Here is a 15,015-nt window from a genome sequence, read left to right on the forward strand (position 1 = left end):
ACTCGCCAGTGCCAGTGAAGGGTTATCAGATGGTTTCTCCATGTAGACATTGCAATGAGTTTTTCTCCAAGGAAAGAAAGATGGTTGAGCATCATGATAAATATGCAGCAGTCATATGAAAAATCTTGCAGCAACATCAAATGCAGACATTACTAGTAAAGTCAATAAAATGCACCAGCAATTAAAGGATCTTGTTTTCGCTGCATTTTGCCATTTTGTATCTGATCTATTTGGCGAGCTAGCTTTGCTTAGTCTAAAACTACAGGAAAGCAATCTGATTCTTCCTGTAGCAGTTGCATTAATTAAAGATTGTATGGAAACTGTTTAAAGTGTGAAGAGATGTATTCTTGGAGGAATGCATAAAAAATGTATCCTGTGTATTGAAGAACAACAGTCTGAAAATTTGCAGAGTAATCACTAAGTTGAAATGACTGGGAGTCCTGTTTGTGATGCCAATAAAGTGTTGGTTAATTTATTAGTTAATTAATATCCTTTGATATTTAATTATGTATTAAATTATAAACATATTCTGTTAGTTTCAAATAATATTCATATTGGAAGTCATATCGACGGTTGACAAAAAGATAAATCAATACATAACATGTTTTGCTTTTACACAAACAGACACTGAGAGATCTGTCTGCATTTATTCATATGATCAGACGAAGAGAGCATGTATACGTAAACACTCGTTTTTATATCCAAACATAGAAAAGATAACTCCAAGTTACTTAATGGCTTAAATAACACATCAGCTAAATCCAGACGATATTAAAAACAGACTAACATTGACAAAGTTTCATGTAAAGAAGCATGTTGAAACTACGGTTGACATTACAATAAAAAAACTGGAGTCAAATTTTAAAATCTGTTGGGAACAAACACAAGCTGTGGTGAATAGCTTCATTAAGGTAATTAATCATGACACATTGCTAGTATGCAAAAAGAAACTTGTCCATTTTGGTCATCATGAAAGATATTTGTGAATGGTTTGGAAAACCTCTTGTGGCTTCAGGATGCAATATGGAAATTGTTCAGGCGGAATGGAGACGTCAAATTCTTTGTGCCAATGCTTTCAGGGACAAATCTTATTCTGATCTGTGATAAATCTTACAGATCGAAGACACATACAAGACTGACTTCTGCAATGTGCTTCATTTTGTGAGAATAATGCTCACTCTTCCAAGTGTGAGAGAGCAGTTCGTTTGTACAGAGATTGTGAGATTTAATATTACTTTCTTCTGAAGACCCAGATCTGGCTGAACCCAGAGAAATCCATTGACAAATGAATGGTAAACGGACAGATAAAGACTGCTGGGGAATGGGCAGGACAGTGTGGCTGTGTTCTGGGTGAGATTTACTAATCTGACAGGAAAATTGAAAATAAGGTCATGGCTTGTTAGATATTAAGAGTGTTACTAGGTATCCCAAACTAGCCTAGTTTAGGATGCGAAAACTGGTAAAAAAAGTTAAATTTCCCTTAACTTCAACTTGCAGTATCTCGTTTATTTTTTGGGTTATTTTGAATAAAGTTTTGATTTAAATAAAATGTAATATTTTGCTTTATAGATATATAATTCTTTTTCTTGTGTCGTTAATAGTTTTTTTTCAGGTTACTTCAAGTTATGTCACTAATTTTGGTAGACACCACTTTTTACACACAAAAAAAATGTTGGTGTTTTTCAAATTTGGTGTGCGCGATATTGTGAGTCTCTACCTATAAAAAAATAGAACCATTTTAAGAAAAAAATGTCACTTATCAATATGGGGAGCTTAAGAAAGGGTTTTAAGTTGTTTTTCACACACACAAAAAAATCCAACTTGAAAGCTTCAGTGAAGGAAAGAAATTCAATTGAAAAAATTCGGAGCACAAGAAATATCTCCTCTTTAATAATCTTTTGGTGTCATATTACTAGGCTCATAAATCAAGGAGCGCCACTAATAAAAGTAACTATACCTACACATTTACAACTTAATCCCATGTGACCAAGTATGAAAATCAACTGTCAGTACCAATCAGCCTCACAACCCACCCAAATGAAATCCTAAACAACGTGTTTCACTATAGATATATCAAAGTTCTTAGGTGAGTTTGTTTTTGTTTATTTAAAAGTTATTGTTTAAAATAATATTTTTAGTGCGACAATAAAAGAAATGAAAATTTACAATTTAAAAAAATAATGTCAGTTGTTTATTTTTTATATCTTCTTTCAAACTTTCATATGTTCTTTGCTTTATCTTCTTTCGGTTGGATGAACTTTAGCATTGTTAAATTATCTTTTAAAAATTAAACTGGGTACATTTTAAACCAAAAAACATTTTTAGTTCTGTGTGACTGTGACGGAAATTTTCTTCATTTTTTTTGTTTACTTATTTAATTCTCTTATGTTCTGTCGGGCGTTTTTGATATATCTAACATTTTGTTAAATTATTTTTTTTATTAGACTGTACAGTTACATTACTTTAAAAAAAATTAACAAAATATAGCTAAGTGTTAAGGCACCTGCAACAAGTCATGTGTAAGTAAAAAAAATTAATTTCATGGAAAAATGTACATTTTTTTTGTTTATGTTCTATCGGGCGTTTTTGATAAATTTGAAGATTTTAAATTATTTTTTAATTACACTGTACATTACTTGAAAAATAATAACTGAAAATTAAGTTACGTGCACGTGGTGCGTAAATGAAAAAATTAATTTCACTGTGAAAAATCATTTTTTTTTTTTTTTTTTGTCTATTTAATAATTCCCGAGACGGTACTTCTATAGTTTATCGCCGAAAATGGAGATGCTATTTTTTTTTTTTTTTTCGTGCATCTGTCATTAAAATCCAAGGGAGAAATGAGTATTTTAAACTATGACCGAAGTTAGAAATAAATAACAAAAAAATTAAACTAGGTATTAATTACTTCCGGAAAGAACCATGAAAAAAAGTAAATAAAGAAAGTGAAAGAGAACATATATCCGTAATTATTTAATTGGAAATGTTTTGATTTAATTAATGAAAATGGGAATGTTTTTCATGAAACGTATATATATTTTTATTATTTAAAAACAGAAAATGGAAAAAATTATTCAAAACAGAAAATGAAAATGAGAACAACAATAATAAAGACCAAACAACTTCAATATGGTTTCATAGTACAATCAATATCTTATATAATTGCCATTTTTATTGACAAGAGCAAAAAGCCTTTGGTCCATTGAAGATGTCAAACTTTCGATTTCATCTGATGAAATGTCTTTAGCAGCAGTCAGAGTAGCATTCCAGAGGTTATACTTGAAGTTGTACTGCCTTCCTCTGGAGTAAATATTTTGTTTCAAGATGCTCTACAGATTTTCGATGGGATTTAAATCTGGAGAACAGGCTGGCCATCGCATAATTTTCCCATGCCTGGCAAAAACTCTCTCCAAATATTCAGTGGTTATCCTTGCAGAATGAGACAGTACATTATCATGCATGAATACCGTCCTTTTCCGGAATGCCAAATTCCTCTTCTTGTGCCAGAGTTTCAAGTGTTCCTTAATGAAGTCAATGTAGAGTTTGGCGGTAATTTTCACTCCATCTGCAACTCTGAATAGTCCTATCAGCTAATTGCCAATGATTGCAGCCCAGAACATCACACCACCACCTCCTTGTTGACGCCTGATCCTTTGGGGATGTAGACCTTCATTATGGTACCATCCTCCCTTCCACCCATCGGGTCCATCAAGGGTCGCTCGACACTCATCGGTGAACAAGACAGTTTCTAAATTCACCTTTATGTGATCTCTTGCCCACTCCATCCTCTTTTTCTTGTGGATATCCTTCAATTGAGTGCGGACCTCTGGTTTTCCAAATTTTGTAATCGTCCTCAGGATACGGCAACAAGTTGATTTGGGCATATCAGGAACGCCAGCTTTTTCAAAAACTTGTTTGCTAGTTTCAAGTGGGTTACGACGAACTTCTTTCTTGATCTTGCTCATTGTTTGACGTGACAGATATGATTTCTTACGAATTTTCCCTCTGTCAGAACGTCTGTTGCAAAGTTGAGGGTTAGTACAATATTTTTTGATTATACGATGATATAGGTGTAATTCTTTGGCAATTTCTAAGATGGAAATCTTATTATGGAGCCTTTGAACAATTTTAGTCTTCTTAGCTTGATTTAAAGCACCTTTACGTCCCATCTTGCATATAAAGTTGGCACACTGAAAAAAAAAACTGCAAGTCACCAAAATGACTGCTGTTTGCTCGCTATTGCGCAGATCAGTTTAAAATTTTATATCTGTGCATGCGTTAGTGTTGCCGTATAACGTGCGAAGTTTCATGAATTTTCATTGAAAACTATTGGAGTTAGAACAAAAATATCGATTTGCATATAATTCTGGCATGGGGAGTATACTATGAAATTTGGCTTCTGGACCATGATAGCAAATTTTCAACTTTCTGACAAACTTTGAACGATCATAACTTGATGGTTAATTGAGCTACCAAAATAAATTTGGTACTTTTGTTTATGGTTTACAAAAATCTATATGACCACATTAATATTTTTTAGATATAATGAAAATAAAATTTTGGTTTGGAATACCTAGTGTTACAATAACTGCAAATCATGACTGAATATTTCTAAATGAGACTCTTTCTAGGTAACAGTTGAGGTGAATGCAATGTTTTTAAAACTAATGAGATCTTCAAACTTGCATTTACCATTTGACTGGATTATTCCAAGCGATATTTGCCAGGTAATAGTACCATTGAGTGTAATTGGTTTTGAAATTTCTGAATTTCCTCCCATAAATTTCATCTGTAGTTTCTTTTAGAATTAGAAAACAAAACAAAATTTCACCTGGAATAGTTTGATTCATGACATTAGAGTAAAAAAGATTACATGGGTTTTGCACGTAACTTTTCTATTTGGTTAGTAAACAGAAATATTTAGTTATCAAAGGTTAACTAAAAATAAATTTGTCTGTAGAGTCCTGTGGTGTAGAACATTTAAGGACAGAAAAAGGGGGAAATTAAAAGTTTATTATTTTTTTTTTACTATCAGATGAAATATTTAACAGAATTTGTATTAAAATTGTAAATATTCTGTGCAGTATCTTTTCTTTTTCTAAAAATTAAATCTGTCCCTCTATCCCCCCTCTCTCTGTCTTCACTTCTGTCTCCCCATCTCCCTCTCTCTGTCCCTTTGTCTCCCCCTCTTGTCCTTCCTTTGTCACTATCTCTTTGCCCTCTCTCTATCCCTCTTTCTGTCTTCCCTCTTGTCTGTCCCTCCCATTTTATTTCTCTTTCCCTGTCCTTTCTCTTTCTCTTTTCCTCACTTTCTCTTTCCCTGTCCTTCGTTCTCTTTCTCTTTCCTTTCTCTCTCTATTTCTTTCTTTCTCTCTTATTCTCTCTTTCTGTCTGTTTTTTTAATTCTCTCTGTTTCTTGTTATCTCTCTTTCTGATGGTTAGAAAGGAAAAAATAGTCAATAGTTACAAGAACAAAAAATATTGGTGTTAAAAAAACGTTTTATTTAAAAAAAACTAAAAAAAAAAAAAAACGAACATTTTTTTTTTTCAGTCTTGTTTTCTTTCATTGTTGTTTTCATTTTCCGAGATTAATGTTTTGTTCAATCAAACCAAAGCCAGACATATATATACTTACGGTTTATATTTTCTCCCTTCCATTTAAAAAAACAAAACCAATATGTTTAAGATGCCTATTTAATTTGAGTTTAAAGATGAAAATGGTAATTCGAACGTAAGCATGATGGACCGATCAACCAACCAATGGACAATGTCTTTTATAGAAATGTTTGTTTGAACACGTCTAAAGTGTTTCTATTCTAGTGATAAAAATTCTATTTCAAACTAAAACGTGACAGACCAACCGACGGACAATCTTTTACAGTGTGTCAGTGCTTCCAAAAATACTTATCTTTTGCCAGAAGATAAAAAATACAATTCTAAAGAAATGATAAAAACTGGTGTGTGTAATGTCCAAGATATTTCCGACTGATGCCAAGTAAAGGTCAAAAGTTTTGAATGTCAGTTTTCAAGTTTTTAAACATCTTGCTGATTCCGTAGTCCATGTTGGCAACCATTTATGCTACATCACTTGCATGCATCCCTCTCCCCAATGGATATGTGTGGTTGGTCCAATTAACATTCTTTCATAACATGGAATTGTCTCTACAGAATTCAAATTGTAGCAGATCTCTTGTGTTCAATTACTCCTTAATAGTATTCGTCCAAATACAAACAAACCATTTTCCTCTGGCTAAAGTAATGACTTGTGTTCAACTAGCTGTAAACAATTAACTGGCAATAGTTATTCTGTTTTGGCATCAAATAATTTTGAAAGGTTTTCATCATATCAGGTGAGTTGCCCAGACCAGATTGACTCTTTCCTTCCACAGGTCTCTATCTTTCATGGTTTTAGGAAGATCTTCAAGTTGTAAGCCAGTATCTTCTGTCAATAATTGTGTGTACATCTTGACAGGTCTTCTTACTTTAGCAACTCTGTGTTTAGGATCCCACAGTACCACATCACTGATGACCTCATCTTTTTTTCTGTAGCAATATCTGGTGTTCTACTTTCTCATTACTGAAGAGATCCTGGGCAACCAACCATATAAATGGCTAATGGTTGGGTGTGTTTTCCAGTTTAACACTGCCCAGAGCATTCTAATATAAGTTCCATCTAACTTAATTTAAAAAAAAAAAAAAAAACAAGTTAGAGGAAAGGTTTTTATTTGCCATTAAAATTATTTTTCAGCATTAAATGGCCAGAAATTGTTTCTCCCAATGAAATTAGGTATACCAGTATAAAAGAAACATAGATGGTTAACTCTTAAAATTGGATGATCAAGTTGACCAGAAATTGACTAAAATACGTATAACTTTTTTGCCTTTCAATTTTTATCTTCTTTCAAACGATATTATGCGTGTGAGAAATCCAAATCTTTGTAATGAGGAACTATTTTTTTATTTTTATTTTTTTTCAATCAATTAGAGAATTCTGGAACTGTGCATATGTAATAACACTGTTACTTGTCTTTGTTTAGATGAATAAATAATAAGTAACACAAATCCAGTGTTGAACTTGCTATTTTCACAATCTTGTTTCACTTCCCTCAGTTGATCAAATAAAACAACTTTACACTGATCCATTGTTTTCTCAACAAGCTATTATGTTTTAGAACACATTAAATGGATGTTGTCTTTTTATAAATTGTCATCATCCTCATAGTATTGGTTTTTTTTTTTCAATCTATATGGTGTATTATTAAACTGCCTTCTGATTTGAAGCACTTCTAACTCACTTAATGAATTTAAAATTCAAAAATTTTTTCCCCAAAATCTTATTTTGTTAAATTTGAAACCAGATTCTCATTTAGAATGTACACTGTTGAAAAAAAAATTGTTTTGCAAAATTCAAAGGATCGTATATTGAGAACACTTTCAGAGATATATATTGAAGGATGTGTCATTCAACGTGTCTCAACGATCTATAAACCTGTACTAATTTTGATTTGGTTGGTTTGTTTTATGGCATATCAACACTTAGCGGGTTATTTAATGCTGAATCCAGTAATTTTGGAAAAAAGTTTTTATGCTTCTTTATATTTTCAAATATTTATTCATGGTGTTTAGTTTGGCTGTTTTGTAAAGGAAAATTGTTGTTTTTGTTTTTGACTTTGCAGGACATGATTGAGTTTTGCAAAGGGAAAGGGGGTGCATTTTAGGTCAGGAAGCCAGTATCTTCAGAGATCCTGATTTGATAACACCAGATTAATTCTGAATAACGTGTGTTGCATATAGGCATGAACTGAAACTGGTTTTTAAAGTACAAGTCTATGCATGGTTCAACAAGTGAATGAGAGGTTTATGATCTTAATATTTAGTTTGTGTCACAAAAATAGGTTGGTTACTAAAAAAAATTAATTTCCTCAATTGAAATTTATGTAAAATTTGAACTCGGATATTACTAGAAGCCACCACGACCTCCAAATTTATTCAAAGGTGAACCCATCCCCAAAATTTCACATAGTTATTATCACTTTAGTATCAATATAAAATAGTTTCTTTTTTTTTTTTTTTGTCATTTTTATTTACTTATAAGAGTAAAACATTTTAAAATGTTATTAGGAAATGTTTTTTCATGTTTTTTCAAATTTCTTTTTTTTATTATAGGGCAAGGTTGTCCACATGTAAAAAAGGCTGTGAATTTTATGGCTATGAGAAAAGTTGTTTTGAAGGAGAAACTTGGTGACTGCAGAGTAAGTTTAAGTTATGTTCTTTTAATTTAATTTCTTGACTTAGTTTTCATCAAGATTTTGTATTTATCTTATGTTAGGTTATCAGCAAAAAAAAACACATAACAGAATTTTATGAAAAAAAATTTGTTTATTACTTGTTGACTAGTCCTGAAATTAATGTTCTTTTATTATTTGTTGATTTGGTAATTAAAATATTGAAAAAAGGTTATATTGTATGTATCCGTTATGGAACAAAGTTCTCTGGAAAAAAAAATTTCACTTAATTTTATCAAGTAGTTTTTTTTTTTTTTTTTTTTACAGTGAAAAAAAACCCATTTGTTATGATACCGCGCAAAAGGTTCAATTTTTAGGATTTTTTTTAAAGATGGGGAGGGAGTGTCGGCGCTTTAAATTGAGTTATCTCCCCATGGTGTGTTCACAACATTCCATAATGGCTGACTTCAGCTCGCTTTCATAAAAACATGTTTTTTCGCTGTAAAAAAAAAATACTCTATCAAATTAAGTGAAATTCATTTTTTGAGGTCTTCAGTCCAAAACGGATACGTACAATATAACTTTTTTTTTTTCGATATTGTAATGTCTTAAACTGTATAAGTACCAGTGATTTTTATGATAAGTTTGTTAGATGAAGATGTTCTCAATGCAATATCAAACAGAGTAAGGAGAGTTTTTGAATTCAGACTACTGTTCTTATCTTGAGTTATTTTCACATTTTGGTCAAGTAACCTCTGACCTTCAGGTGTATCTTGTTGAATTCAGGAATTTTTGTGCAATTTCGAATGGAATCTCTTTATTTATTAATCCACAAGGGTAACATGTTCTTTCATCAACCATGACTGGGTAAAAGAAGTCCTAAGAAATTTGCAATTGTATTTAGCGTTGCCTACATTGACCTCAGATTGAACCTTCAGTCTCTTGGAAGAGTGTAAATTTAGCAATACACATGAAAAAATTGAAATGGCTTAACATATTTCAATAATGGTATGCACAGAAAGAGCTTGATAAGTTAAGAAAGAATCTTTTTAAGTTTTTAAAATCCGATTAAAATGGAGAAAGTTATGACTATTTTTGTGCCTTGCATGTTTTGATATTTTTCCCTCTTTAAGACCATATGTGTTTTGTCACATTTTATACACTACTTTTTCAGTAAAAATGTTATATCTTTGTTAAAACACAAGATTAAGCAATGAAGTTTGCCATGTAAGTGTATTTTTGTGCTAGGAATCAGAATATACTACTGAAAATCTCCAGAAATAAATGGTTTCCAAATAATATGCAATAAATGCATATAAATATGCAGCAATTCCTTAAAAATTCCATGTATCCATTAGCAGAAAGGAAGTTAGAGAACTCAAAGCTGAATTTTAATGCATTTTATGTACAAAAAACTCATATCTAAATCTAGGACTGTTTAAAAATGAATATATTGCAATATTTCTTTGGTATTATTGTAGAGTAATACCTTCCGTTACCCCCCCCCCCCCCCCCGCACACACATACACACACACACACACACACATTTGACCACCTCTCGAAAATATGTGTAGACAATTATGTGTTGATACCTTGAAAAACTTTAATGAAAGATAAACATAAATTATTTTAGAATTTAATGTAAAATGATTTCTCATTTTGAGCCATTCCAGCGTTTTAGGACAGTTAACCCATTTTTTTTTTTTTTTCTATGGGAGATAAATCCTAGGTGTTTTTTTTTTTTCTAAAGATGATTGTATGGTTTTTAAGATCTTTGTCCAATTATGAGACAGTGGGGAGGTTGCCATTCTGATTTTGGGTTGATGATAGGGCTAAGGGAAATTGTGTAAACATCCTGAAGACTTGATAGAAGCAAAACAAAAACAATTTTAGAATTTAGAGTGGGGGCTGGTTTTACATAAATGTAATCTAAAATTATTCACTATTTCGAGACATTTCTTATATTTTAGGGTAGTTGACCAATTTATTTTTTATGGGAGATAAATTGTGCACTTTTTATAAGGAAAGATCTGTTTCCTTTGTTTGTTTTTTTTTTTTTTGACATTTATATATAGCTTACCAGGGAATTTTGTTTGATGTGGAGGCTTGCCACTCATACCTAGGGTTAGAGGTAGGATTAAGGGAGGTTTTTTTTCTTTTTCGTTAAGAGAGTGTTTGACATCCATATTAATGGTTCACAATTATTGGATTTTGGAAATGTTATGGCTTAGATTTTGAACGACAAATTACTTTCAAAGATGTAAACTTGCATAAATGAGGGATGTGGAAGAATTATGACAAACAGACAAGAATAAATTTTATTTAAAACAAGTGACATCACTCTAACAGAAACATGATGTTTGGAAAAGTATCAATTATTTTTTGCCCACCTATTTAAATATCCCAAGACGTTTTGCTAAATCTGACAAATTGTTCACAAATTTTGAATGAATTTGATTTTTATTTTTAATTACATTTCAGGTCTTTTTTTCTACCAAGTGACACATTATTTCACTTATAAACTTTCCAGTTTAAGATGTTTTTATTTCTTAACTTTACTAAAAACTGAGAACCATCCTACAAATATTTAAATATCGATTTTGCATTTTTTTTATTTTTATAATCGGGTAGATTAGTTTCCATTTAATAATCCGCTGAAAACATTGTAAAAAAGATGGAAAATTAAAAATATAGAGGGGGAGGTATTGGTTGTATATGTGAAACCAAAAAAATTATATTTCACATTTTCGATTGTTCAAAGCAAAACGCTGTTTAATTTATCGTTAAAAACTAATGCATGCAAGTTATACATTTAGGAAGTTTATTTTCTTGTCTTTTCAACCATATAAATATTTTTAAAATTCAACCACTGGTCAAATTTTTTAAATAATTACATGGTTGATATCAAAGTAGCTCTAATTAAACATATAAGAACATTTTTTTTATATTCATATTTTCAATTTTAAAAAAAAAATTGTTCTGGAATAAAAATCAACAACAACAAAAAAAACGTCTGTTTACATCACTGCTGCTAATGCTGCTGCTACTAAATACTTCAAGACAGTCTACACTAAAACTGAAAACGATTTTTTTCCAGGTATCATGATTTTAAATTGCTAGCTACCACAAGAGCAAACAACATACACGTATACTTTTAATCGATATAAACAGTAAAAAGATTGTTTTCAACAATTTTTTTTTATTTTTGTTGTTTAATATGGGGGAATTCTAGACAAGAACCAAATATATTTATATGTGTAGTAGAGAAAATAATAACAATATCAGTACCGTTGGTTTCAAATCCTAACCAAGGGGACCTATAATAGCTCTCTTAATCGGACTCTCTTCAGCATTTGTTTATACCTGTCTCCCCGGAATATTGGCGATTTGCACTTTGTGTAACTCTTAGATGATATTTTGATCCTCTGCTTTATTTAAATTTTCATAATTTTTACCACTGCAGCATATATGGATATATATATTTTTTATAAATAAATATTATTTTTACCTACAGACACTAGTTTCATGTTTATGTAATCAGTATAGGAAGCAATAATTACTGCTGGTCGAAGGATTCAAACCTAGTCACAAATCACTTTTGACTTTGCAGTCTGGTATTCAACCTCCAGGCCACCAAGAATTATCACAAGAAAGGAAACGGAATAAAGTTCTGTATATAATGTTGATGCAGGAGGACAAATATAGAAAGCTAGTAAGAAAGCATTCGTATATACTACCTTGTACTGATTGTGAATATAGTCATAGATATTTTAAAAGTAAATTATTTGAATTTATCTATTAGATTTACAGAAATTATATAACTCTGTTGGATAAATCATTGCAAAAGGATAAATGTCCTAAATCACAAGATTGGTTGGCTAAGGAAAACTTGGAGGCAAGTGATTGGACAAGACCACAAGTGGAATTTGGAGACTGCTAAACTTTGAGAAGTGGAGAGTAGGCTTGCATAATATCAGAAAACGTGTGACCTCCAAGCAAGAGAAAAATGGCATTAAATGAATAGAAGATTTTCAAAACATTTTTATTTACAATATCTTCATATGTTTACCATTGTTAACATTTTACTGTTTCTATTCAGTATATATAATACTCAGGGGGATGGGGTGGGAGCTTTTCTTCCCTATCAGTTGCCAACAGTTATAGTTGATTGGCTGGTTACGCTGCTGCTGCTGATTGTGAACAGTCTGCAGACTTTTATATATAACATAAAATGTCTTAATAACTGTTTTGCATGAGAAAAATAAACTGGAATATTTTGATTAAAAATAAAAAAAATGTTTTTTTCTGAATTTACTTTCAGAAATTATATTTGCTAACATTAAAAAAATAATCTATTCATAGTTTATTCAATTACATGAAATATGTTGGTGTTTTTACTGATAAATATGTCCACATTATATTCCTTTTTCAATGCATTGACCTCAATAAGATGTTTCTTTGATCATTGGTGAAAAGAAAACTTTTTAGTTTATGTATTCATCTATCTACTATTATTTAAAAGGAATTTTGTGTAAATTTCTTCCCAATGGACTCCGAAACGGCTGCTTCAATTTTTATGAAATTTCACAAATATGTACTTTATGTATCTGACTGTGTTCATAGATAGGTTTTGTATTGGAATGTTTTTCATAAGTATCCATCAGCGAAAAAAATCCGAAAGAATGAAAAAGCGATGTTGACCAAAGTTAACACCTTACACAGCCTAACATCACAAGTGCATTTAAATTTTATTACCACACAAGCAGAAAGGCCTGGCATATAAAATCTACAGTAGGTTCTTTGATATGACAAGGGTGCGTTCGAAATGAATGTTTCTGTTTAAAGCACAATTGGATCATGGTACTTTACTTTTTCATTTTAAACTTAAATTCAAGTCATTATCACTGCACAAGTAGAAAGGCCAAGTATATAAAATTAACAGTAGGTTCTATTATATGACAGGGGCCTATTCAAAATAAATGTTTCTGCTTAGAGCACAATTGAACCATGACACTTTACTTTTGTATTTTAAACTTTAATTCAAGCCATTATATATAAAAATAATTTTATAAAATCAACAGTAGGTTCTCTACAGTGCAATGTAAACTACAATGCATTGTGGACTAAGTCACTGCAGGAAGGCATGTGAAGCTTCCTCCCAGTGCACCACAATGAGTCTCCAACTAGAGCAGGCAATCAATTGATTTAATTTAAAAATGGGCGATTTCACCGATTTCAATGACAAGAAAATATAGGATTGTGAAATATTCGTTGATCATTTTTCAGTACAATGTCATGTCTCCCTGCTAGTATATTAAAAATGTGAGTTTCTTGGGGTTTTTTTTTTCACCCATTATCAAAGAAACATCCTACTGAAGTCAACGTATATTACATGTACTATAGGTGCTTAATTTCCCTCAATTCCTGTGTTATTGCCAGTATCTTTGAGATAAGCTGCTAGCCTATGAGGCCAACGGTGACTTTGTGGCTGCATTCAAATCTCCCAACCAATAGTAATTATCACTTCCTACGCTGATGATTGATTGTGTGAGCATGAAACGCTAGTGTTTGTAGGTATAAAAATAATCTATATAATATTCTGCTTGTTCCTTTTGGCAAATTTTTTGAAAAAGTAGTAAACTAAATGGAGTTGGTGCTGAATTTGAAATGAGAGGAAAAATAGTATTGATGTAGAAATTGAAAAAAGGAAGATATGAAAATCCAAACAATGTTGTTGAAAATATTGTATTTCTTTACATGTAATAAAACTTTGAATTTTGTTTAAATTAAGTGTTAAGTGTTGAGACATTATGTTGAACAAAGATGGCAGCAGTAAATCAAATCGACGAGGAATCAATGTAGTCACGATTTCGAGTATAAAGTAATTTCTAGTAACAAAGATGGCGGCGAAGAATCAATGCAGTCCCGACCTTGAGTCGTTTTGAGACAGAGGCCAATGGTGAATTGATTGAATCCAAAATTCAACATATTTTATAATAACTTTTGAAGCTTTTGATTTGTTGATTATTGTAACTGTGGTTATAAAAACGATTGTCGAAATCATTGGAGTCATACCCTCATTAAAGTAAAAAATATTTTAACATTAAGTATATTTTTAATAACATTGCAAGCTATCCCTTTCTACATTGTATAGCAGCTATTTCAGGAGCATCATATTTTATGCTAGGTTCTCACTCGGCTATTTCTTGCCCAACTCCAATGATAGATATGCAACGTAAAATCTGACCAAAGTCCATAGTATTACATTTTCCAGTACAGAGGTTATTTTTAGGACCAATCAGCTGTGCCAGTTTGATCATGTGAAGCGTTTGTCTTTTTGGATAAATTATTATAGAATGCCTTAAAAGTTGGTCAGACAAGAAAAAGCAAGTGATTAGACAAGACTGCACAGAGTAAAATCTGGAAACAGTTGACTTGCTAAACCATGAAAACTGGAGAGGGAGTTCTGTAATATCAGAATGTTGCTAGTATCAATTTTTTTTTTATAAATACTATTATGACATGTGTCCTTCAGAATTGTCTGATCTATTCCCTGCTTCTTTTGTTCCAGCTCATTTAACTCATTGGTCTAGTGGTCTCCATCAATTTGATATTTTGATACCATTGTAATACAGTTTCTTATTCTAGTAACTTCTTTCCAAGAACTGCAAGGGTATGGAACTTGCTTCCTGGTCACTGTTTTCCTACTATGTACAGTCTTGGTCTTTGCAAGGTCAATGGGCATCTATCTTTGCAATTATCATGTTTTGTTCTTGTTAGCTCCTTACAT

The 15,015-nt window shown here is 31.4% G+C and overlaps 1 protein-coding gene across 3 annotated transcripts in view; it reads left to right on the forward strand.

Moving 5' to 3' along the window:
* The window catches only part of LOC145285965 (ubiquitin carboxyl-terminal hydrolase 45-like), a 222,192-nt gene that overhangs the window by 113,836 nt on the left and 93,341 nt on the right, over window positions 1-15,015 (forward strand). For 2 of the 3 annotated variants that reach the window (XM_080134493.1, XM_080134492.1), the window contains exon 3: window positions 8,167-8,252. In XM_080134493.1, coding sequence (XP_079990619.1) covers window positions 8,167-8,252 — 86 coding nt within the window. Of the gene's footprint in view, window positions 1-1,963; window positions 2,087-8,166; window positions 8,253-15,015 lie in introns of those variants that run through there. The other variant, XM_080134494.1, reaches the window with a different exon arrangement.

Source organism: Euprymna scolopes, chromosome 10 (assembly GCF_053919585.1).
Source record: "Euprymna scolopes isolate OS-2025 chromosome 10, ASM5391958v1, whole genome shotgun sequence".
Taxonomy (NCBI): Eukaryota; Metazoa; Mollusca; class Cephalopoda; order Sepiida; family Sepiolidae; genus Euprymna; species Euprymna scolopes.